Source organism: Pseudoliparis swirei, chromosome 1, assembly GCF_029220125.1.
Source record: "Pseudoliparis swirei isolate HS2019 ecotype Mariana Trench chromosome 1, NWPU_hadal_v1, whole genome shotgun sequence".
Taxonomy (NCBI): Eukaryota; Metazoa; Chordata; class Actinopteri; order Perciformes; family Liparidae; genus Pseudoliparis; species Pseudoliparis swirei.
Window position 1 is genome coordinate 8,738,525 of NC_079388.1, and position 24,627 is coordinate 8,763,151.

Below are 24,627 nucleotides of genomic sequence, written 5' to 3' on the forward strand. Positions count from 1 at the left end.
AATTTAATGTATAACGACAGCCATGAAAACAGAACATAAACACTTGCAGAATCAACTTTAATGTAATATTCTTTTACACATGGGTTATTTTGTATTGACTTTAATGAATGTATTGCATTGCATGTAGTTACATTACATATATATACATAGCCATATTGTTGATATGGGGGACATTAATGCTCTCGTCTAGTGCAATTGCTTCTGCTAACTAGTTTCCTGGAGGTCATTTTAGGACATGTACATGTGGTACAGTGTTTCCTCTTAAATCAAAACCCTGTCTATGGCTAGGATCCTAACACACACATTTCACATTTATGTAAAGACATACAATATTGTGCATACTGCAAGAAGACCAACAGTGGATTAGGTTTGATTCTAGACTAGAGGAAACATATATTGCAAAAATAATTTCTTCAAATTACATGCTTAATAAGTAGGCATTGCATAGATCATACTTCTCTACTTTATGTATTTATATTATTTGCAAAAACACAATCAGATTATCATTCAATGAGTGGTGTAGTTTGTTTGGAATTGTCTGATAGTCTAACACCAGGAGCATTTTCCAAGACTTCAATAAGACTCCTTACTTTATAAAAAAAAAAAGTATAAATGTTTAACATTTTTAGATAATCAATCAATATATAATTAAACACAAATAACAATATCAGAAAAATAAAACAAAAGTACACGTATTAGCATTTAAGAGGAAGAGTATGGGCCTGTAGTTGTTGGAGGTTAATATAATAATGTATCATATCTTCAATGTCTCTGTTGTGGCAAAGGGTTAACATGTTACAATAATACACGCCACTCTCACCCAGTGCATTTCAGTTGTGTTGTGGAACAGCCAATCCGGAAGTGGATGCTCGACATCGGCTCGATAGGGGGATGTCAGTTAAAAACACAGATCTGGCAACCTTTATGACAACTGCCGCTTGAGCCGCGGCGGTGAAGAAACGCATTATAACCCGCGGCGTTGACACATGACTCGGGACTGCTCGCGCGTCCGCTCTTAATGCGACCTCGCGCATGGGAACAAAGACACAGGTGAGCGCAGGTTGACCAGCGATGTCCGGCAGGTAAAAGCCGCTGAAATGAGCGCTAAAGCCGAGACGAGAGGGCCCGTGACCCGCCGGAGGAGGACGACCATCTCCAACGGGAGCAAGTGGACCGACGCCGGGGAGAAGCCCACGCAGCCTCCCGCCAAAGACAACGCCGCGGAGGCGTCCAGGCACGGGTGACAACGGGAATGTGGCCGCCGGAGAGATGGAGCAGCGGCGGCTCCCCGACAGCCCCAAGAAACAGAAGAGCGTGGTGGAGGATTTCAACGAGAGGCTCAGGTAACGTTCGCCGAGATTTTTAAAGCCGTTGCAACGTCACGTACGCTAACTGACAGTAGGGGCGAGATCCCCCTAGCGACGCTGGCACTCAGTGGCACTTGCCAGTAGTTGCCACAGCTACTCAGTGGCACTTGCCGGCACTTGCCAGCAGATGCCACTACTAGTCAAAAAGTGCCACTACTAGTTAAAAAGTGCCACTACTAGTTAAAAAGTGCCACTACTAGTCAAAAAGTGCCAGCAGACGGAGGGTCGGCCGCAGTGACGAGTCTGCGACGATTTAGTGACAAGCTTCACTGAAGTGCCCGGACAGCGGAAGAAATCACTTTCATGATCACAAAATGGAGGAGCTGCGGTTTAGCTAGATATAGATAGATAGATAGCTAAAATAGCTAGATACACAGATGGATATATATATATAGTGTATTTTTGTAGACACTTACTTACAATATGCGATAGTGCTGTACATTACTGCTGTACTATATTTAATATTGTTTTGCTTCTACTACGTTTCACTTCGTAATATACTGTAGCGACCCTGTGAAGTGGCTGTCAATCACAGTGTGGCACCGTGCATGCTGGTCGAGGGGGCGTGCCTGTGATTGGCGGAGTAGAGGGGAGGCGGGGTTAACCTGTCGGAAAACGGAAGTTAAGGGTGGTTGACGGGAACCGTTGTTGTTGACGTTCGAGCTGCTAAACTGAGAGGAACACGCTGTTTGTGTTGGTGGATGCCCAATAAAGGGAGGATTAATAACGTCGTTCGGTCTCCGTGTCATCAGTGCCATAACGTCCGAGACGTTACAATATCATGGTATATAAGTGTAATAGATTACGAAGTGAAACGTAGTAGTAGCAAAACAATATTAAATACAGTACAGCAGTAATGTACAGCACTATCTTATTGCATATTGTAAGTAAGTGTCTACAAAAAGACAATATATATACAGGACTGTCTCAGAAAATTAGAATATTGTGATGAAGTTCTTTATTTTCTGTAATGCAATTAAAAAAACAAAAACGTCATGCATTCTGGATTCATTACAAATCAACTGAAATATTGCAAGCCTTTTATTCTGATTTATTGCTGATTATGGTTTACAGCTTAAGAAAACTCAAATATCCTATCTCTAAATATTAGAATATCATGAAAAAGTATACTAGTAGGGTATTAAACAAATCACTTGAATTGTCTAATTAACTCGAAACACCTGCAAGGGTTTCCTGAGCCTTGACAAACACTCAGCTGTTATAAATCTTTTTTTTTACTTGGTCTGAGGAAATATTAAAATTTTATGAGATAGGATTTTAGAGTTTTCTTAAGCTGTAAACCATAATCAGCAATAAATCAGAATAAAAGGCTTGCAATATTTCAGTTGATTTGTAATGAATCCAGAATGCATGACATTTTTGTTTTTTTAATTGCATTACAGAAAATAAAGAACTTTATCACAATATTCTAATTTTCTGAGACAGTCCTGTATATATATATCCATCTGTGTATCTAGCTATTTTAGCTAGCTATCTATCTATCTAGCTAAACCGCAGCTCCTCCATTCTGTGATCATGAAAGTGATTTATTCCGCTGTCCGGGCACTTCAGTGGAGCTTGTCACTGAGTCGTCGCAGACTCGTCAATGCGCAGACGCGCCTGGCCGACCCTCCGTCTGCTGGCACTTTTTGACTAGCTGTGGCACCTTTTAACTAGTAGTGGCACTTTTTAACTAGTAGTGGCACTTTTTGACTAGCTGCGGCATCTGCTGGCAACTGCTGGCACTGAGTGCCAGTGCTTAAACTTTAGACTAACAGTGGCATCTCCTCAAAGGAGAATTTCATGGAGGTATAACAGTATGACATGGTAAAAAAATTAATTATATATATATTTTTTATTAAAGAAAGGCGGGTACATTATACATATCATGGTATATAAGTGTTATATATTACGAAGTGAAACGTAGTAGTAGCAAAACAATATTCAATATAGTACAGCAGTATTGTACAGCAATATCGTATTGCATATTGTAAGTAAGTCTAAAAAAATACATTATCTATGCAAGTCTGTGGCACTTGCCACAGACTTGCCACTGAGGTGCCAGTGAGTTGCCACTGAGTTGTCGGTGCCAGTGATTGCACTCGCCCTCTCTCCTAACTGACGCGCGCTAACGGTAATTGAAATGGCAGGAAGCAGTTGCGTCATTTAGACAGATGCGAGTCATCGGTGTTAAGTTAACACCTTGAGGGTTGAATACGTGTCAGGATGTCCTTAAAGAAAATGGGGCTCACACTATATATAGTTTGACTGCATTCTTCTATTAAATAGGCTTAAAGTTAACTTTGCCTTGGGGATTGGAACTCCATGGCTGTGTCTACTACCGCGCACTTAACGAAGTACACTGCAATGCAGTACACTGCATTGCAATGTACTGCGTCGCTGATGAAGTGCTGTCTCAAATGGAACACTTAACCGTTCACCACTTGGCGGAAGTGACGGACGCAAATCTGTTCACGGCACCCGCGAAATTAAGCCTGCTTGCGATACCCTAACCCTTAAAGTGACCAAATGAATGCACTTCTTGCCCTCTTGTTGCCCCTTGTTTACCTTTCTCCACCCCATGTGGAAACTGCGATACCTCCACAATCGCGGCAGGAGCCTCCGCCTTCTGGCTGAAGTCGAGATGGTATATGTACATTTAATTGTGTGATTTTGCCTTACCTTCACAGCATAGCTTCATGTAGTAGTTGCAATTAAATTCTCCTCGCTAGGTATGCTAAATTCTCAATTATCTTTGTCAGAAGTAGCCTTCTTCTTTGCAATCCACATACACACCATATGGAAATAAAACATGACAAATCTGTACATGTTTGTCCCTAGATTCCAATTAGTTTTAAGAATTATCCACTGAAATGATAGTCATCATCTGCTTGAATTCACACAGTAATAGGCCTACTTTGACTGACTACTTTTATACACATCTCTGTTGTAGTGAAGTTCACCCTGATACAGGAATCAATTAGCAATTGAACACACAGGCATATTAATTTGTTGTTACAAACATGCATCAATTCTAATATAAATCAGAAAACGCAATAAAAGACTACAAAACCTCAATGACAACATTTTATTGATAAAATGACTTACATATTAATATAATCTTCCCTTCCCCTCCCCTCCCCACACTCTACAGCAGCCACCCAGTCCCAGGCGGCGCTGCCGTATCAATGTTGCAATGCCACTGCTGGCGTTGTGTTGTGATGGCCACAGTGACATGAGGGTGGACTTCAGGCTCACCGAGTCATTCAACGCCCTCATGGCTGTGCTGGGCACTGACTGACCACGGTTGGGGCCCGAGATCTCCTGTCTAGTTTTTATTTTTGGCTTGCCAGCGCCACCTCCTATCGGGTGGGGGCCAGGGCCTCGACAGGCCCGGGCTCAGTGCATGATGCCAGGGTCCTGAATAACAGCCCCATCTTCTATGAGCAGTCATCCCCTCCACCAGGATACTGTATCCTTGGGGATGGTGGCTCCTCCTGCCTGTCCCAACCCATCTGCCTCATGACCCCCTTCAGGCAGCATGTCCACCTCCAAGCTACAACTGCTGCCTGTCAAAGGCCAGGTGTGTTGTGGAGAGGTCCTTCGGGATACTGAAGACGCGATGGCGGTCCATCTTCTTAAAGGCCCTGGAGGTGGATGTGAGGTGCCAGAGGTCATTGGAGCCAGATGTCGGGAGGGCAGCAGAGGACCAGCACCAGCACCTCCAGGAAACGTCTCTGGGACAGGAAACAGAAATAGGATAGCCATTCAGTGCTCTGTCCCAGACCACGATTACATTTAAATTAATACATACGACATTAAAAAAACAACACACGATGATTGAAAGCTACAATTATTTCTAGAAGGACAAGCTTAGATAGCTATCGTAACGGTATTAATTATCGGGCGGCGTGTGGGCAAACGTTCGCGGTGTCATGTTAACCCGTTATTAAACTGAGCATATCCATTGTTAATCCATTATTAAAATTGCTATTTCGATTGGTTAACAGAACAGCCGTTGTTTAACACTGTCCGATGACTGACATAGCTATCTGTCGTCGGACTTGCCGCTGGAGCAAGCGCCTGGAGCCGACCTGCCCCGGCTCGTCAAGCGAAAAGTGTCCGATAAAAGTGCACCTTCGTCGGACTGGCCGGGTGGTGGATTACCCAGCTAGCTTATCATAACTGCCATGCAGATCCAATGGCATCTAATGCTACCTAGGTATGCTCACTAATCTGAGAATGGCATGTTAGTAGTACATTGTAATACCAGTACAATGTGTAATTACCGCTGATACTTACATTTACGGTCTGTAGCTTCGTGGTCTACCGCTTGTGCTGTCCGCCATTGTTTTAGAAATGAAATGAAAAGCTGGCGAAAGGGCTCCTCCTCTTCCGCTACGTCGCCAAGATGGCGGCCGCTTAGTGCGAGTAGTGTCCATCGTTTTACACTACATTTTTTGCCCGTTTGCAGTGCACCATCCGGGTACTTTCAGTGCACTGAATTCTGCTGGTTTTTTCAGTGGCGCACTTCGAAGTGCTCAAGTGCGCGGTAGTAGACACAGCCCATCTCTCCATCACCTTCATTTTGATTAAAACACACTTTAGTGGTATTTGTATTTATTTGGTCCCAAACACAGAATACACTTTTAGGCTTTTTGAGTAAGCATTGTAATTGTGTGTGAGGAGTGACCGGTTGGTAAATGCAGTTATGTCGACATGGCAAAGGTCATGTGGGTGGAGACATTATGGCCTGACCCTTCGCCCAAACATGTTGCGATAACACAGATAAGTCTTCGCCTTTGAATCCACCTCTACTACTTATTGTTGTGAAGCTACCAAGTGTCCGCCTGGTGTTTTATACTCACACGTGTGCATGTAAAGATATGAAGAGAAAAGTGCAACACCAGAAATGACGTCATTGTAATACATTTGTATTTTCTTTTAGAGTCCAGGAAACGACAATGCCACGTGCTGGCTGACTGTCTGTGTCTGCACGTTCTTCTGCTGGCCTTGCGTCTTGGCACTCGTTGGGGAACTCCTGTACTCTTTCCCCTCTTTATATGCTCATTTCCGCTGTCTATTCACCTCATCTTCATTATCCACATTTCTCTCTTTAATCCTGAATTATCCCCCACCTTATCTATCTTTCCCTCCCGGTTCTCTTCTCGGTGTACTCTCTCTCCTCTGTTTCTACTCTTTCTCCTCTCATTCTTTTTGGTGCAATTTCTCCATTTGTTGTGTAAAAGTTCTTGTCTGATGAATAGCCTCAGGTATCACAACGCCATTAATTGACCGAAATACAAAATGCTCCATACTGGTTCCATTAATCTCAAGTAGTCGCCAGTTTGAATTATGCAGCCTCCTAAAAACAAAACCTGTCCAATAACATGTGTAGTTGTGTCATTTGAAGATGCAGCTGGATGTTTCCTGGACAGAGGTTTGAGAGTGGCTGGAGGGATGTACTTTGGAGCTTGAGAAGCCCTAAAAAACAAAGATCATCAATAATACTTGTGTCTTTGTGTGTCCATGCAGCTGTCACGTCCTCCAGGAGTCTCTCTTAAGTTCAGCCAGCGGTTACAGCAACTACAGAGGAATCCTCAACTGGTGTGTCGTCATGCTGGTGAGTCCAACTGTGCCCTGACTTCCACAAAGCATTCTGGGTGAAAACATGACGTGAAGTCATCAAGGGTTATTGATCCTAACCGGTAGCTGAACCCTCTCTTTGTCTTCTCACTAGCACACACACACGCACACACACACACGTACATCCAGTATATAAAGCTGCTAACAGCTGGAGCCCGTTGAGCTGCAATCGTGATTTTTGGTCGCAGAAGTTCCAGCTCCACATGTACAGTGAACGTCCTCCTGAGGTGTGGAGTTGGACTTGTGACGGGGACTTTCTGCGACGCATGAAACTTCTCTGAGGAGTCTGATGAGTTGTCTTCATGTCATCTCGCCTCCACGCATGCGTAGTTGCTCCCTCTTGGCCCAGTTGGTCATTTGTCGTCACTTGTTTCTAATTTCTACGACTGTTTCTACGTCTTGGATTAGGAGGGTTTATTGGTTGCATTTTAATCTCGGTGAGATTACTACCTCTGTTGAATTTTCCCTCTCACCAGACGTAGACCTTCTGTTAGCTGTGCTTGTATCGAGGGCGCTCTGGTACACCTGCAGGAGGCGTCCCGAGGGTTGAAGTGACGGTTCATACGTTGATCGGCACACCGCAGAGAATTATGAATATGAATGCAATGGAGGGATATTCAATCGTCCCTAAATTGCAGGAGACGGATTATTATGGCGTGCAAAGTATGAAGTATCTGTGGAAAATGTGCAAATATAAAAAGATAGTTGGATTTTTTTTGTGTGTCTTTTTTGATTTGCCCCATATCCATCAGCATTATATTGTTTCATTAAAAACCTGTTTCTAAAAGTCACATATTCTAAGACATTTTAACGTTTCGTACATGTCTGATGGATGATTACTGACGGTATCTTCTGCTCACAGCGGAGGTAGTGTGCTTGCATGGCCAATAAAGTTGTTTTTCATACTGGAATTCTCAAATAGATCATGAACCCACATGATTAATGTTCTCGCACAGACAATTTTATTTATAGCTCTGGAGCAAAAAAGTCAGCGTGCATCACAGTTTATGCTTTCACATTTTAAGTTTGCTAGGATAAACCGGAAAAGAACAACTTGAAAGCAGCAACAAAAGCTGGCTGCAAAAACACATGAGACAAAGACTCAAAGACTCCATGTGACGGTAAACTATCAGGAGCCCGAGTTACAACGAGCCAACGGGATCCTCTTCATAAAAATGACCTTTTCTTCCTGTTCCAGTCGCCGGTTCAACTGTGTGTGCGTCCCCCTTGCAGAGCTTCTACCGTTCAACCGCTGGTCGTATGTTGACAGCGCCGAGGATACAGAAATATATATATATATATATATATCACAATTCTGAAATGTGCCATGAAATTCTCTCAAAGGAACAGTTTTTAGATGTTTCATATATACATAGTGTGTGTGTGTGGGTTTCAATCCGGCCTTATTTTGCAGTTGTGTTTCAGGATTAATTCCATCTTTGAAAGTGGGTCTGTGACGACCTCGTCCTCTACTTTTTGGTCACTTGGGACGCCAACACTCGCTTCAGGCCGTTTGAGGAAGCCTTCAAGATTAGACTGTAAGAGTGTGAAGTGGAAGCACAAAGGTGTGTGTACACATTTAGAAGCTGAGTTATTTGTCCCCAATAACCAGGACTGTCAGCTAAATGCTGCTGGTTTGTTAGATGTGTTGATGTACTTCCTACATTTTTTTTATTGTCAATGTTAAAAGCAAAGTGTTTTGAAATATCACTCATTGAATAAATTTACAACTTTTAAAATACAAGCAGTCGGCAAAATAATGTATATTTTTAAATGCATAAGTTCCCTTTTGAAACGGCTAAACTTCTTTAACTTCTGAATATTCTTGTTGAACGTGACTTTGTCCAGTTGTTTGGAGGATGAAAACATGTCAAGGTCTGAAGTCTCAATAACAAGACGCACACAATGTGAAGAAGATGACGATGCTAAACTCTTCTGTGCTCGTGAACCACAAAGACGTGTCAGCCGGTGCAGATCATTGTTCCCTCTGATGTGCAGCCAAACGGACCTTAAATGTCCACCCGGCGCCAACTGCTTATTTGTAATTGTTTATATCACTCTCCATCAGCTTCCGGCACCAAGGCCGTTAACAGAGCGACATGTCAGTGACTCGTCTTGATGTTCTTTTAGTCATACGATTACAAACTGCTGAGGAGTGATTGGCTGCAGGACGTGCATGCATGTCCACAAATGTCTTTGCTTTGTGTTGAAGGGAAACATTTCACAGAAGACCTCGGCCAAAGCAAAAGGTGTGCTGAGTGAGTCTGTTGACTCTCGGTTGGCTGATTCTTTTGTATGTCAGGGTCCTAAAGCAGCGCTTCCTATGTCAGACTTACCGACTGTCTGGTCGGTGTCTCTTATCCGCGGGACACCAGGATGCAGCTCAGTTCGTGACGGACACTCGTCACATTTCTTCTGGTTCACACAGTATCAGGGTTGTTGTTTGAAACATGTTGAAGATTGTTTCAAAGGTAATAAGAGTTGCGTATGTTGTGAATGTTTATTTGGGGGAAAATAAACTTTGTTGTTGAAACTTTTAAAAAAGAAAATTATTCTCACAGTTTATCATCCGTGTTTTATTACTGAGGGAATTGTAAATAATTATAAAGACAAGCTGATCAGAAAATGTGCTAAATATTCAGATCTTTGGATGCTAAAAGGTTTGATTTAAGGAAGTTTAACAAGTTTGTGTTTATCCAACAAGATAATATTTTATATTACTGACCATAAACTGGATAATCCTGACTGGAATAACAGCTGGACACAAATGGCAGCCTGGTCTCAGTTAAAATCCCCGCTGCTGAAGTGTCTTTGAGCAAGACACAGAATCCCGCCATCTCACAGGGAATTGCTCTATATCTGACTTGCATGCTGACCTCTCTGGTCAGGGCTCAAGACAGGACACATTTGTACAGTTGAATAATTGCGAAAATAAGTCAGATTTTGCAATGATTCCTTGAAATGATCTGGAAAGGCCTCTTTCCCAGGAGCTGTGGGTCCTCCTTCCTCCGTGTTGAAGGTTACTAAAGCAAAGGCTACTCGTTTGGACGAATACATAGTTGAATCTTATCCACATTGCTGCAGGGTCTTGGCAGGCGACTGGGCCGAGGGGCAGCACGGCACACATACACACTCCTGCATGACTGTCGTGTGTCGTGTCCTCATCTCCTCACCGTCTCTCTAACTGAACGCGACACATAAATGATCTGACAAATGTATACACGCTATACACACACGTCTACACCACCGTTCAAAAGTTTAGGGTCAATTAGAAATGTTCTTTTTCAAAGAAAAGTTTTTTTTAATGAAGATAACATTAAATTATTAAGAAATGCACTCTATACATTGTTAACGTGATAAATGACTATTCTAGGATGAAACTTCTGTTTTAAAAAAATGAAATATCTACACGGGTGTATAGAGGCCCATCTCCAGTGTTCTAATGGCACATTGTGTTATCGCCTTAGACGACTAACAGAGGGTTAGAAAACCCTTGTGTTATGTTAGCACAGCTGAAAACAGTTATGCTGGTCAGAGACGCTTTTCAACCGGCCTTCCTTTTGAGCTTGAAGTCTGAATAACACAATTAATATTTAAAATAAAAATCATTTTTTCTAACCTTGTCAATGTATTTACTATGTTTTCTATTCATTTTGCAATTCATTGGATAAATAAAAGTGAGTTTTCATGGAAAACACGAAAATGTCTTGAGCGGTAGTGTACGTACACATATACGTGTTGGCTCTCTGCGTTGAGTGGGTGGTTATTGTTTTTTATCTCGGGAAGCTCCGATAAGTGATAGCTGAGTTCAAGCTGGACTCCGACCTTGAACCTTCACACATAATATAATGATGAACCTGTTGTGAACAGAGTGAGCAGAAGGGGGTGTGACGGTTATCACGGCGTTGATGAACCCGGGATCTTATCTCGGCAGTCGTTTACACTCATGAAGAGGTCCTTTATATTGCTCTTTGTTCTTTCTGTAGATTGCTTTGCATATAATTATTTATTTTGTATTTCTTTCACGCATGACGGATATGAGTGTCTTTTGTACGCACTGATTCTTCACCGGGCTCAGTTTCTTTTGAAAGAGAACCTGTTTGTGTTCTTGTTCTGTTAATTACTCGCTCAACAAGCACGAACAAACCCACGGTAATGTGCTGACTCATCATGAGCAGAGATTATGAGACGGATTTACCCAAATATCGTTGGGTACAAAGTTGAATATTGTTGATACTTTGAACTGTGCTCATGGGGTCCTGTTGCTCTCTTTCAGGGTCTGAGTAATGCACGCCTCTTCTTGGAGAACATTATAAAGTGAGTATGTGCCCACACACGCATACACACACATACACACCATTATATACAGAAGTATCCACTGTTGCAACTCACTGCCTTATGGTTATACAACTGACTGCCCTCATCCTCCACCTCACCACGGCCTCCTAGCTTATTATTACATTAATTTGTCACTTTTCTTTCAAAATCAATGGAAACAGGATCTGGATGTGAGAGTACATCCAGCAGCACATGTCTTGAGCGCTTTCTTTGTTTGTCTCTAAAGAATTGAGACATAACAAGTGCCAGCACGGTGTGTCCAGGTGTAGTTTGAACAATGATAAATACCTCCTTAAATTAGATAAACAACAGTTTTTATGTTGGTGGACGTTCCTCTGGGTTTCAATCAGTTTATTATCCGATTGTTATCGATCTCACTACAGTGAGCACACCCAACCTTTAACTGATGGAACCAAAGTTAACCTAAACCTCCCGGAACCATTTCAGCCTCATGTTGCAGACAAAAGCGTTTCTCAATGATTGGATCAATAACTTCCCTTCTCTCTTCTTTAGGTATGGCATCTTGGTGGACCCGATCCAAGTCGTCTCTCTCTTCTTGAAGGACCCCTATAGCTGGCCGTCAGCGTGCCTCATCATTGGTACGGAGCATCTACTCTGCGGCCTCAAAGTCGTGTAAACAGCTGTTGAACGACCTCGGGCTGGAAACGAGGAGGAATCTGTGCAGGAAACATCCGTCTGCATCACCGTAACTCAACGTGTTGTTGACTGTAATAAAAAGAGTTTTGCGGCTCGCCAGGTCCCTAATGGCTGATCTGATGGAGCTTGTTAGAGTATATTTACAAGCCAGATGCTCAGTGATGGCGTTCAGAAGCGTTGTTGGCATGAGTTCCTGTCCTGAATATTGCAGCACAGCTATTATTGATTATTTACCCAAAGAAGGCAACAACCGACTTTACCAATGTCGTAGAACAAGTTATTACAAATTGCACAAAGTGTCCTCCGCAGGGCTGGGCACTTGCTTTCAGGGTATCGTTAGAACAATCGATCTGAATAATATAGATCGCTATTTAGAGAAAATACTGGACTAACGTAGGACCTGAAACCTGCCATCATGTTTACAAAATCGTTATTCACCACCGGTTACCACTTCCTCTGCCTCCGTGTTAAATGGTGTTACACTGAGGAATACAATGGAGTCCACTGGGTTCCCGTCTGTGACGCTGTGGCTCGTCTCTCCTGTGTTTCAGTGTCCAACGTGTTCATCCTGGCAGCCTTGTACACCGAGAGGCGTCTGGCTGTGGTGAGTGATCACGACGACGTGCGTACTATTGTATAGTATTGTTATAGTGTTTGTGTTTTAATTTGGTCTTTTATTTTCAGTAATGCTCTAATGTGCACCCGCTGCTGTGATCCTGAGATGTCCCCACTGTGGGACTAATAAAGGATAATCTTATCTTATACGTTTTGCATCCTGTGGTGGGCAAATGTTGCCCGGCTGTTTAATTCAGTCCTCTTGTTCACTCTGCTGATGATTCACTGAAACATTTTAGCTCCAGCTCTTTGTTTGGATTCCAAAGACCTGACATTTGAAATTATAACTTAGTGCAGGGATTTTAGCAAACGCTGAGCTGTGTAATGAACTGTAAAGAAAGTTGAGGTTTGTATTGATAATTGCATCCTTGAGGGATCTCCCATCCGAGGCTCCTCACACACTCTGGAGTTTACACTGTAGCGACGCAGCCCACGGCCTCTTTATAGCTGCTGCTAACTCTGATAAGAACATCAGCCCGGCCGGGTTCAGATTAGATGGCATATGATCTGAACCCGTTATTGCCAAAGATTGGGTTCGGACCCGCAGGTGGGTCGCAGGAGATTTTATTAGGGTCACGAAATAAAGTAGCGGCATTTCTTCCTCAAGACTTTCTATTTAACATTTTTATAGAAAAATAATGAGAGCATATCCACAGTCGGAGAGGATGTTTCACTGAGACTCTTTTCTGTTTTCTTTATATCACTCCTAGGGCACCATTTCCCAAGTGACGGGACTGATTCTTCATATTTTTAACCTGTCATCCCTGTTGATCTTCCCTGCAGCCATTGTACTCACAGTGACCTCCGTGACCCCAGGTACACGCACAATATATACATGTTTACAGTACATGCATCCTTTTTAATAAGAATGCATGCTTGTGTATGTCAATACTAGCACAACAATTACATCGATCTTTTTTTAATTTTTATTAATGGTATTCTTTGCATTTAAATCATTACAAAAGTTAAGATAAGAATAAACTATTTAGCTTTTAAACTGTTTTAGCTTTGTTCCCATGGAACCCACTCACCAGAGTGCTCCTTTCATCTATCATGTATGGCTCTTAGTCAATGACCCTTTGTTTGTTTGTTTGTGTGTGTCTGTGTCTGTGTGTCAGTGGGTGGCGTGCTCTCGTTAGGAATCTACACGGTGCTGTTTCTCAAGCTGTACTCCTACCAAGACACCAACAGGTGGTGTCGAGAAATTAGAGAAGCAAAAGCCAAGAAACTAACACGATCAAACTCATGTAAGAATAACATACACACACACACACACACACACACACACACACACTGTTGAAGACTTGTTATCTAGAGTGTGAGTAGGCACATAGAGTACAGCATCGGGGCTCTTGAGCTTAAGAGCAGACTAACTAACAGTGGATTCAAACACATGTCAGTGCACACTGTTGGATTGTATTGATGTTTTGATTTCGTACTGTGCTGCTACTCCCACCTAGTGGTGACAAGACGAACTGCAGCGTTTGGCTAAATCACACACAGAGACGAAGATTAAAGTTGTGTGTCTTTTGAAACCATTTTAATCTATAACTCTCCGTGACGACTAACTCCTCCCTCTAGGAGCCGGGGTAACCCGACAGCACACACGGAGACATCCATGAAATCCAACATGCTCATTGTCTGTTGTTTTTATGATGTCATGAATGAGCTTGTGAGAAGTTAAAGTACCAATTAATCTCCATCTTTGTGTGTGTGTGTTTCAGGTCCGTCCGTGGCACAATTGAATGGTTCAGTAGTTCATCCTCCCGTTTCCTATCCGAACAACCTCACGCACAGAGGTAACCATGATGTCTGCGTGGCCGTAAACTGCACAGTTTTAAATCCAATTATGAGTCACCATCTTAAATGAAGATTTCGTGTTTATTCATGGTGTTGTCTTTAGACATGTACTACTTTGTCTTCGCGCCAACGCTCTGCTACGAGCTGAACTTCCCGCGGTCCCCTCGGATACGCATACGGTTCCTGATGAGAAGACTTTTTGAAATGGTGAGAGGGACACACAACGCACAATAGTTGCGTACGCTCCTGGTGTCATGCATGTTTTTAATTGTGTCTCTCTCTTTCTTGTAGCTTTTCTTCATGCAGCTGTTGGTGGGATTGATACAGCAGGTATGTTGAACATAAATCCCACGGACCAGCACTCCGAATACACTGCGGTCAGCGCACACACAGGAAGTCATGGAAATATATGTTCCCATTTAAATCTGTTTTCACAACTCGAACAATGCAAGGCAATTTTCATTTGTGTGTTCCAGTGGATGGTTCCCACCATACAGAACTCAATGAAACCATTCCAGGTGCGTATGCATGCACACACACACACACACTCACACACATTCACACTCGCACACCGTAGAGTGGAATGTGTTTTGTCTTTGGGAGAACATTGTCCATAAAAACGTTGTCATTGTCTCCCAGGAAATGGACTTCTCCAGGATGGTCGAGCGCCTCCTGAAGTTGGCTGTGAGTATCACGAGGTTCTGTAGTTACACTGGACACGCTTTGTATCCCGCTATCACACAACCATGAAAAACGATAAATAAATAAAAAACGACTTCTAACACTCAATCTTCCAAATTGAACTCTGTCTCCCTTTTGTCGTTACGGTCTCATGTGTATTAGATGGTAGGTAGCAACAGTGTAACCATAGTGTGACCATCACAACACCTCCCATGACCTTTCTCCTCCTCCTCTTCCTCCTCTCCCAGGTGCCTAACCATCTGATATGGTTAATATTCTTCTATTGGTTTTTCCACTCTTCTATGAACTTTGTGGCTGAGCTGCTGCAGTTTGGAGACCGAGAGTTCTACAAAGACTGGTGGTGAGCGGAAGAAACGTCCAACGCACACACGCACTACCAAATAAATAAAGAAAAACACCGCAACACGTTTAACGCGCTGAGTCGGCTAAGTGTCCTTAGCTCCTATATTCACAGCTGCTATCCCCTGAAATGTAAGAGGATCAGGTGTCAAAGTGGATTCATTAAAAATGCATCGTCACTGTGCAGAACGAACAAATATCTTGAAGTCAATTTCTCAAACTGTAATTTGTGTTCCTTTCAGGAACTCTGAGTCCATCACATATTTCTGGGCCAACTGGAATATCCCAGTTCACAAGTGGTGTCTGAGGTGAGCGCCACACTTATTCATCCAGCATTGAAACCGTTGTTTAGCTTCATCCTTTCTGTCATTTATTTGGGGTATTTACTGCCAGATCTTTGCGATCAGTGTATTTAGTCGCGTGCCTGATGGCGTCTCTGTGTGTTCCAGACACTTCTATAAGCCCGTGTTGAGGAAGGGCGTTAACAAGTTTCTGGCTCAAACCGGAGTCTTCCTGATGTCCGCCTTCTTCCACGAGGTAAAGTCTACAAGCTGCTAGCTCGACCTCCAATCCTGTGCCGCCTTTATTTGTTTTCTGTAAATGAAGTGGACGGTTGTTAGCTGACACTTGTGAGGGGACACTTGTGAGGTGACACTTGTGAGGTGACACTTGTGAGGGGACACTTGTGAGGTGACACTTGTGAAGGGACACTTGTGAGGTGCTGGCTTCCACATAGACGACTAAATCTGTCAAACTGCCACATTTTATTGAATATTATTGTATTGTATATTTGTACAAAAAAATGTTGCTGCTGCTTTAAAAAGTTAATAATGTAAAATGTAATCTAAATTAAAATAAAAGGATTTAATCAGTCATAAGTGCAGCTTTGACGTTTTTCAATACCTTTTTGAGAAGGTTCTGTGTCTGATTTCTGGTGTTTCTGTCCTCAGTACCTGGTGAGTGTTCCTCTGAAGATGTTTCGACCGTGGGCCTTTATGGGAATGATGGCTCAGGTGAGAAGCACTGGACCCTCCTCCATCTCCATCCATCCTCTGCCGGAGGCCACCACACTCTGACCGCTGAACTTTAATCTCCTCAGGTTCCTCTGGCTTGGTTTGTGGGTCGTTTCCTGACTGGAAACTATGGCAACGCCGTCGTGTGGATCTCGCTCATCATCGGCCAGCCTGTCGTTGTGTTGATGTACGTCCATGACTACTATGTCATTCATCATGGGAGCACGACATAGTCCCGGACACACGGGCGTGTTGTCACACAAACATGGACAGGTGTCAGGTTGTAAACACGCACAGCAGCCTGCAGGACGACTCCACGGTGAATGTAGACACGTTAAGGGGACTTTACTAGAACTGTTGATATGAACCTGTGAGGGGAGAGCAGCAGGAACATATTTGACTTCTTGATTTTTGCACTAAAGAGCGATGAACCATAGTATGCCGGGAAATTATTACAACAACAAGAGAAGTGTTTGCTTCCAAGCAGCGTTCCACTTAAGTTGCGCAGATAGTAGTCAGCCTTCCTCAATTAATCCTGAGCCCAAAGGGAGATGGCGCTTGGATTTCTGTTATTGGAATGAAAACAAAGGTACATGTTTGGTTGATGATCCATGGGCTCGAGCTAAGATCAGAGGCATTACCTTTAACTTTAAAGGCACTTTGGTGCATTCAAAAGTGGAAACTCTGCTTGTAACCGAGCACTCCTCGAGTTTTAGGAAAATGCGTTCACATCCGTGAACCACTGCCAAGCGAGCACAGGCCAGATGAGGATCCTGCCACCACGGGGTTGAGGCGTTACTTCTTTCTTGTATCCAAAGGCAACAGAGGAATGATGAACCCAGATACACCGATTGATACAGTGCAGTAGTTGAGTAGTACGACAATGTATAATGCAAGAATGATTAAAGACAAGAAACTGAAGGAAGAGGTGTAAAAAAGTTAAGTAGGAACTGTAAAAGGAAGTTTCTGTGACCCTATGTGACGAGTCGTGGACCTCCAGGCCGCCGCTCCTCTTCTGTCTCCAGACAGCATCAGTGGAGCCCTGAGTCACAGCTCAGGCTCCAGGTGTGTTATTTGTTCTGGCACTTGTGTCTTTTTTTGTGTTCCATTTGACTTATCAAATGGTTCATGTTCTACCTGTATCGCTGTATTTGTCAGTGCGACTGTCTTTATTTATGTTGTGCCGAATTATGATTTATTTTAAATCAATGATTTAATGCAGTAGTTGATTTAGTTTGAACCAATGAATGTGTTTGCACTTTAAAGAAATGCATGCTGTTGACTAAAGCAATAGATTTGTATAATTTTGTTCCATCATGCAAAGAAGATATGTTTTGTTGAAATAATTTGTGTTTTTTGTTATCGTATCACTTGGCCTAATTTTTGTTTTTTCAAAGTAAAACGTCAGTGGTCATGAGTTTCAAAAAATGTTATGCCACTGTTTCTTTCCTTATTTAAATTCTAAAGACTATTTCTTGGTTTGCTTGATTTAAAAGTTTCCAAAAAGGATATTGCCATATAGAAGTTAGATATTCTCTTATTCTACTTGTTTATGTTTGAAACTGCTTTCCAAATGCATCTTGACTGGACCATGACTCATCTGAGCCTTTCTTTGCAGGGCTTGTCTTTTTTGCTTTCCTTATTGATCACATTTCAGGTGAATACTGTTGGTAAATTATAGCACCAGTTATAAAAAAAAAAACCAACTGTTGGCATTCCTTATTATAATGTGTAAGTGCCTGCTGTAAAAGAAAAAGTTCTCCATATCCTACATAGCCAATAAATTCACAATGCACTTATATTCATGGTATTTGAAATATTTGGGAGCTGAAGTTCAAATTATTGTGCAAATGAAACTTAATCCTCTCAATGTATATATTTTTTTTAGGATTTCATTAAAACAAGTTCTTATTTTGGAGGGCCTTATTCAAGCATAAACATTGTCACCTTATTGGTATTTCAGCGCAAAAATGGCAGCTTTAATGTCTTTTTTTTTTGGATAAGGTGAACGTATGAGGATTATTCCAGATTCTGCATTTTATTGAAGCACATAAACTGCCAGACTGGCTAAATGTCTTTTCCATTTCATTTTCTTTTGAGTTGGGTGGAAAAACTAAAACACTGACAGTCTGTATAAGAAAATTAAAATTTAAACAAATTATTTTTCTCATTTGTATGAATCTCCTGTGAAAAATATTTACTCAATTAAGTTGTTTACTTTTATTTTTGCTTACTGTGTCGTGTCATGAGAAAGTAAACTATAAAGTGACAGGGTGTCGGCCCTCGGAGTTTACCATGAGGAGCTTGAGATGAATCTCCCAGTTCTTCTTTGGTGTTTTATCACTTGCTGTTTACACATTATTACGAGTATAAAATGCTGACACTGCATTTTTAAGTTGAACTGTGTTTAGTTGCTTTTAAATGATGTGATGTAACGTATAGTTAAATGAATGTGTTACTGATCTGTTCATACTGTACACAGAAATCCAAAGTGAAACAAGTATTTGTTTTGGGCATGCCAAATTATTTTCACAGCCTTTTTTCTTGAAATTAAACGTGTCATTTGATAAAAAATATTTATATATGACGAATAGACTGTCTAATGAGCCTTCATTTTGTGAGCGGTGGCGTATCCTGAATGTTCTGCTCATGATCTTTTCCAGCGCCACAAACTATTGTTCCTATAAAACTGACGACATCATCTCTTTACAGTCGGCACTGAAAACTCTGAGGACAGACGACTGCATAAAAAAAGCTTTATTGTGCAAAGAGCAACACAAGACGGCACTCAAAACTCAGATTCAAAATTACAAAGTTAATCATATTAATAAACACAGAAAATCTTATCGTGAAACTCCACGTCAGGTCCGATGGAGCGGTGCAGGAAGAGAAACCCTACTGCTGCCAGAAACACACACGCACACACACACGCACACAGGAATACCCATCAGTCATTGCGCTTCACTGGAGAACTCGCATGGGGCTGTGATAGCCAAATATTACGCCACACGTGTGCGTCGCAGTCAGCGCTAATGTTAGCGGCCGGACCGAGAAACGAGTTGTGATTCATAATCTTTTACACCTTTTATTCTGCTTTCAAGCCATCAATTTCCACACCGCATTCATTAGCACATAATGGACTGAATTGAGAATTCATGTTGAATCGTGACCTCGAGAATATAAATTTTATTGGATCACGAGATACGAAGATATTCATTCCCTTGTTAATTTTGTGTGTGTGTGTGTGTGTGTCGTTTCACCTTTACTTTCTGGTTCTGGACCGGCAGGTAGAGTTTGAACTCAGCTGGGAGCTCGTCCTCTGAGTACAGTCTGTCTGAGAAATACACTCTCCTTATTCGACAGTTAGCGTGGATCTGAGAGGAAAACAGTTAAGCAATCAGCATCAGAAATGAGGCTCTACGCTCACACAGATGCACCCGGAGACAGCCGGTGTGTGTGTGTGTGTGTGTGTGTGGGGTCCGTCTCTGCACTCACCTGTACGCGCAGCGTCTCGATGTAATTGGTTCCGTAGGCCCTCCTGGTGAAGTCTGACAGGTTGAACTGAATCTGGTTCCAGCCGTCATCCAGTCTCATCGGCATGGTGCAGATAAACGGCTTCACTCGGGTCGTGCTTTGATAGTTACTCGCCCGAAAGCGCCGCCGAACATTTTTATCATCTAACACCTAAAGTTTTTTTTTATTTTATTTTATTTTAAAGGTGGGGAGAAAGAATGAGTGACTGCAGGAAACAAACCCAAACATCTGCATCACGCATGTGTTTGTTCTGACACCAAGCCGTCTGTATCTGCAGGCATGCCTTCCCTACCTGGACTTCAAAGGTGAAATACTTCTTGAGATTTTTGATGATCATAACGAGAAAGGGGAGCTTGATGCCCAATGTCTTCTTGGGGTCGGCGGGACATGTTATATACGTGGTACTGTCGGGAGCGGATGAAATAGAAAGACAAGGGAGATGAAAGAGGAGGACGAGTGCTTCAGTGGGTTGACCCGAGCTGAAGAATCGGTCCAACATAAACTCACCTGACGTTTGCCCCCTCCACCTCCAACACCAGGGAGTGGATGTCATTGTCTGTGATTCTCTTGATGTGACCATTCCTCACCTGTGAGCACGCAGAAACAGCACGAGGTTGATATGGAGAATTCATTTGAAGTGTTCTGTGGATCATTATTACTCAGCACTCAGACCAAAATCAACCGTTAGTGGGTCAATCATCCCAAAACGTGGACCTGAAGCATACAGTTTTATTAGGGGACGATACGAATGCAACAAATGGGCGCGGCGTAACACAAATCATATAAATCTGTTTGTCTGGAAGGATATGTTTAATGGAAACGCTGAACCAAGTATGTGAAACTCTTTTGAAAATCGCTCAATATAATGCTTTACTGCTTGGGCCTGAACAAACTTGACCATGAATTAAAGACACTTTGTCCAAACATCACCGAACGGTCTCGATGTCTTTGGTCAAGCCGTTGAAACGTGGCATGACGATACATATGAGCGGCAGGGCGTTGAGTGGGCAACTAGTGAAAAGCTGCATACATGGTCATGATTGTTCTTCTGTCACTTCTTCTCGAGACAGAATTAAACCAGCGGAGGTGACTTTGCTCAGCTTCTTTTGAACCCCCCTCGCTTCCTGTGGCTTTGAGATCGAGTTGATTATGTTACTCCTGTTGATTAACCCTCCTGTTACCTTTAGGGTCAATTTGACCCCATTCAATGTTTAATGTCGGTGTTCTTTGGGGTCAATTTGACCCCAGGCTGTTTTTCACTGTGTCAAACATATAAGAAATATCAACTTTTTTATTTATTTAAAGGGCTATTTAGGTAGTCAACAAACAAACTTAAAGTACCTCACACTTAAACTTGGGAAACAATATTAATTCTAATAATTTTCTGGAGGTTTTAATTGCTGGGGTCAAATTGACCCCGAGGGTAAAATATGTTAGTAAATGTAAAGGTAACAGGAGGGTTAAAAAAAAAGGGCTTTAACCCAGAATGCATGCCTGCTGCTATATTGTATGTTATGAGCATGTACATCACAGTATCGGCCTCTAAAATCCGATGAAGTCGGTGAATCGTAAACAAAACCATGTTGTTGTCTTGTGTCGTCTCGAGATGCAAATGAGCTGATACGTGCCCCGCTGTCACTGTGTTACCTGTTGCTTGGCAACAACGCCCTTTCGGCCCACCTTGTGCCCTGCTAACGTTTAACAGTCGGAAAACAAGGGGTTTCAATATATAATATAATAATAACTTTCGTGTTTAATCAGCGCCGCAAGTCCCTAAAAATCCATCCGGATCAATGCTGTTGCTTTGAATCATTAGTTTACTGCGTTTGGTTTCAAAACGCTAATAACTAAACAGGGAGTTCATTTATTTAGCCTTTCTGCTGAATCAGATTAACCCCACGCACCAACACGTGTCACCGGGAGCTTCATGCGAAACATTAACGAACAGACTGATCGTCTGTTTGAAGTGTCCAGGGCAGTAGAGGTTGTAGTTTTAACACAGCCTCCAGGGAACATGGCACTAGAGGTTGTAGTTTTAAGTCTGCCTCTAGAGCACAGTAGAGGTTGTAGTTTTAATTCTGCATCCAAAGTGCAGGAGAGGCTGTCATTGTACTGCATTAGAGCACAGGACAGTCGAGATTATACCTTTCAGCCCGTTAGCCTCCGCGCAGCTTAAGCTAACGCAGCTAGCCTAGCTATATACTCTATAAACGCTCCTCGGGCGCTGCTCACCTTTTTGTCCCATATCTGAAGTGGTTTGCTGCCGATGCTGTATAAAATAGACAAGAATCCGCTTTGAAAAGTATTTTTAAACATCTTCTCGGCGCTTGGTCCACGCTGGTGTTGCGCATGTGTAAGTCTACTAACTAAGACTGTTTCTGAGCTAATGAGCGGTCCGTTTGTTTACAGCGTTGGTTTCCGTTCCCATCGCTACCGGTTCCGTGTGGTACGTCAACAAATCGTTCCGATGCCGGAAATGACGTCGGGTTGAATATGAATCAGACGTGTTGTGTATTTTTATATAATAATTAAATATTTTTAAATATAAAAAATAAAATATATATATACCACTTTAGTTAATGTAATGAATTTTATTTAATATTTATATTTCACTGTATATACTTTACATTCGCTCAATATGGATATAATTCTGCACTGCACTTCCATAGTGTTTAAAGTTTTGGAGACACAAAATGGAAAAGTATTGTCAAAGTGTGAAGCACATGCAGAAATATCCTGACTTTAAATCCCAAGTTTGCATTATGCAATATGACGGCTTTGGTTCATTTTTCCCTCACTGGCTGGTAAAGGCCTGCAACTTTTAAACTCTATTTAGGAAACATACTTTCTGCTATGTTACTTTAGACATTTTTTCTCAGACTCTGTAAAGTGCCACCAGACTCAAAGAAAACATTTGCTGTTCACTTGCGAATTTACTTTTATACGTTGAATTGTTAGTGTATCACACTAAAGTGTCAAGTGGGACATTCCCCTCTCTTACTTGAGCACTTTTAACCCTCCTGTTGCCTTCGGGTCAATTTGACCCGATTCAATATTTAAACAAGCTGGGCCGGGACAGATAATCTGACAATGGTTTCACATATTTAAACCTTTGCAACATACATCACCAGTAGGTGGAAACGTCTGGTTTCTAATGAAATATCTCCAGAGGTGTATAGAGGCCCATTTCCATCAACTATCACTCCAGTGTTCTAATGGTACATTGTGTTTGCTAATCGCCTTAGAAGACTAATATCTGATTAGAAACCCTTGTGCAATTATGTTAGCACAGCTGAAAACAGTTATGCTGGTGATATAAGCTATACAACTGGCCTTCCTTTGAGCTTGAAGTTTGAAGAACAAAATGAATACTTCAAATATTAATAATTATTTCTAACCTTGTCAATGTCTTGACTATATTTTCTATTCAATTTTCAATTCATTTGATAAATAAAAGTGAGTTTTCATGGAAGACACAAAATTGTCTGGATGACCCCAAACTTTTGAACGGTAGTGTATACCTTTTCAGTCTTTCTGTTTTGTATATTATATAGAATAATATTGTATTGTATTTGATTGACTGAATAAAATACACAACAACAACACACATGGTGTATGAAACTTCTCAAGAAATGTCTGAGTGACCGTCAATTATGAAATATTATAAAATTATAGATATTCTTATTTACAGTAAACAGAGCAGGGTAATGTAAAAAGAACATTCGTAATATAAATAATTAAGCTGTTTCCAACAGTCGTGACTACAGGCAGTTTAATTAATTATTATTAATGTACGCAGCAACTTTTCAATTAGTCGTTGCATTGTTTAATGCAACACAGTTTCTAATATAGTTTAATCAAAGTAGTGTGTGTGTGTGTGTGTGTGTGTGTGTGTGTGTGTGTGTGTGTGTGTGTGTGTGTGTGTGTGTGTGTGTGTGTGTGTGTATATAGAGTTGTTGCTGTTTTAGTTGTCCACCTCATTGTGCTGTTTCTTGAATGAACAAAGCAGAGCCTGTATGAGAAGCAGAGGAACCTTTCTACCAGTAGATGGCAGTATACGCTTATGTAAACCATACATTTAATTAAATGTACCCATCGTCTCTGTTAACTAACTAGGTTATTGATGAATATGTATTTAATGCCGTTTATTTCCTCTGATATTTATTGTTCATGGTTAATTTGCAGCATAGCTGTCCATACATCATGTGGCGGTGCGTCAATAGAGGGCGCTAGGGCGCCGCGCCTCTGAACATGTTGAGATGAAGAAAAGAAAAAAGAAGAAGAAAAAAATATAATATATACTGTCAAAAAACGTTATATACCAAATAATTTAAATAAGAAATAAAGCGTGTTGACGCGCTAAATGTGTGTGGGAGACCGTAAGCCTGTCAACAACCACTTTAGTTAAATGTGACCAAAAATAATATATCGCCACTCATCGTCACGGAGAGAAGCCCCGCCCCCTTTTACGCGCGCCGCCCTTGCGCGTGTGGACTGGAGCAGCAAGTAGCTAACCGGAGCTGGTTAGCTGGATGCTCGGTAAGTAATGCGTTGTTTTGCGGTCTCGTCTATTCTCCCCGTCGCCTCATCCAGCCTGTCGTTTGCTCGCTTCAATT

At 41.9% G+C, this 24,627-nt stretch overlaps 2 protein-coding genes across 3 annotated transcripts; one reads left to right on the forward strand and one right to left on the reverse strand.

Annotated features, from left to right (window-relative positions):
- The first annotated feature begins 71 nt into the window (after positions 1 to 71).
- Positions 72 to 19,070, forward strand: LOC130193863 (diacylglycerol O-acyltransferase 1-like). The gene is given in 18 exon segments (XM_056414660.1): positions 72 to 1,237; positions 1,239 to 1,343; positions 6,903 to 6,990; positions 11,290 to 11,330; positions 11,865 to 11,950; positions 12,560 to 12,612; positions 13,334 to 13,439; positions 13,742 to 13,870; positions 14,348 to 14,422; positions 14,527 to 14,630; positions 14,715 to 14,753; positions 14,900 to 14,941; positions 15,063 to 15,107; positions 15,353 to 15,465; positions 15,707 to 15,772; positions 15,914 to 16,001; positions 16,415 to 16,477; positions 16,564 to 19,070. Coding segments are annotated over 18 exon segments (1,530 nt in total). The 5' UTR covers positions 72 to 1,097; the 3' UTR covers positions 16,711 to 19,070.
- A 146-nt stretch (positions 19,071 to 19,216) lies between these two features.
- Positions 19,217 to 22,424, reverse strand: cfap20 (cilia and flagella associated protein 20). 2 transcript variants are annotated; one of them, XM_056414861.1, is made up of 6 exons: positions 22,244 to 22,424; positions 20,519 to 20,598; positions 20,304 to 20,415; positions 19,973 to 20,161; positions 19,738 to 19,851; positions 19,217 to 19,375 (listed from the first exon to the last, which is right to left on the reverse strand). In XM_056414861.1, exons 1-6 carry the CDS (start codon positions 22,325 to 22,327, stop codon positions 19,373 to 19,375), a joined length of 582 nt encoding a protein of 193 aa, XP_056270836.1. In that variant the 5' UTR covers positions 22,328 to 22,424; the 3' UTR covers positions 19,217 to 19,372. The 2 variants fall into 2 exon arrangements, with proteins under 2 accessions (XP_056270836.1, XP_056270830.1); XM_056414855.1 differs by having other exon boundaries at positions 19,217 to 19,378.
- Positions 22,425 to 24,627: the final 2,203 nt, after the last annotated feature.

Excerpts from the sequence above, each read along its gene's own strand:
- cfap20 (XM_056414855.1), bottom strand. The coding sequence starts at position 22,327 with ATGTTTAAAAATACTTTTCAAAGCGGATTCTTGTCTATTTTATACAGC. Across the intron at positions 20,162-20,303 it reads ATTTCACCTTTGAAGTCCAG|GTGTTAGATGATAAAAATGT; the intron begins GTAGGGAAGGCA and ends AAAAAACTTTAG. Across the intron at positions 19,852-19,972 it reads TCGAGACGCTGCGCGTACAG|ATCCACGCTAACTGTCGAAT; the intron begins GTGAGTGCAGAG and ends TTTTCCTCTCAG.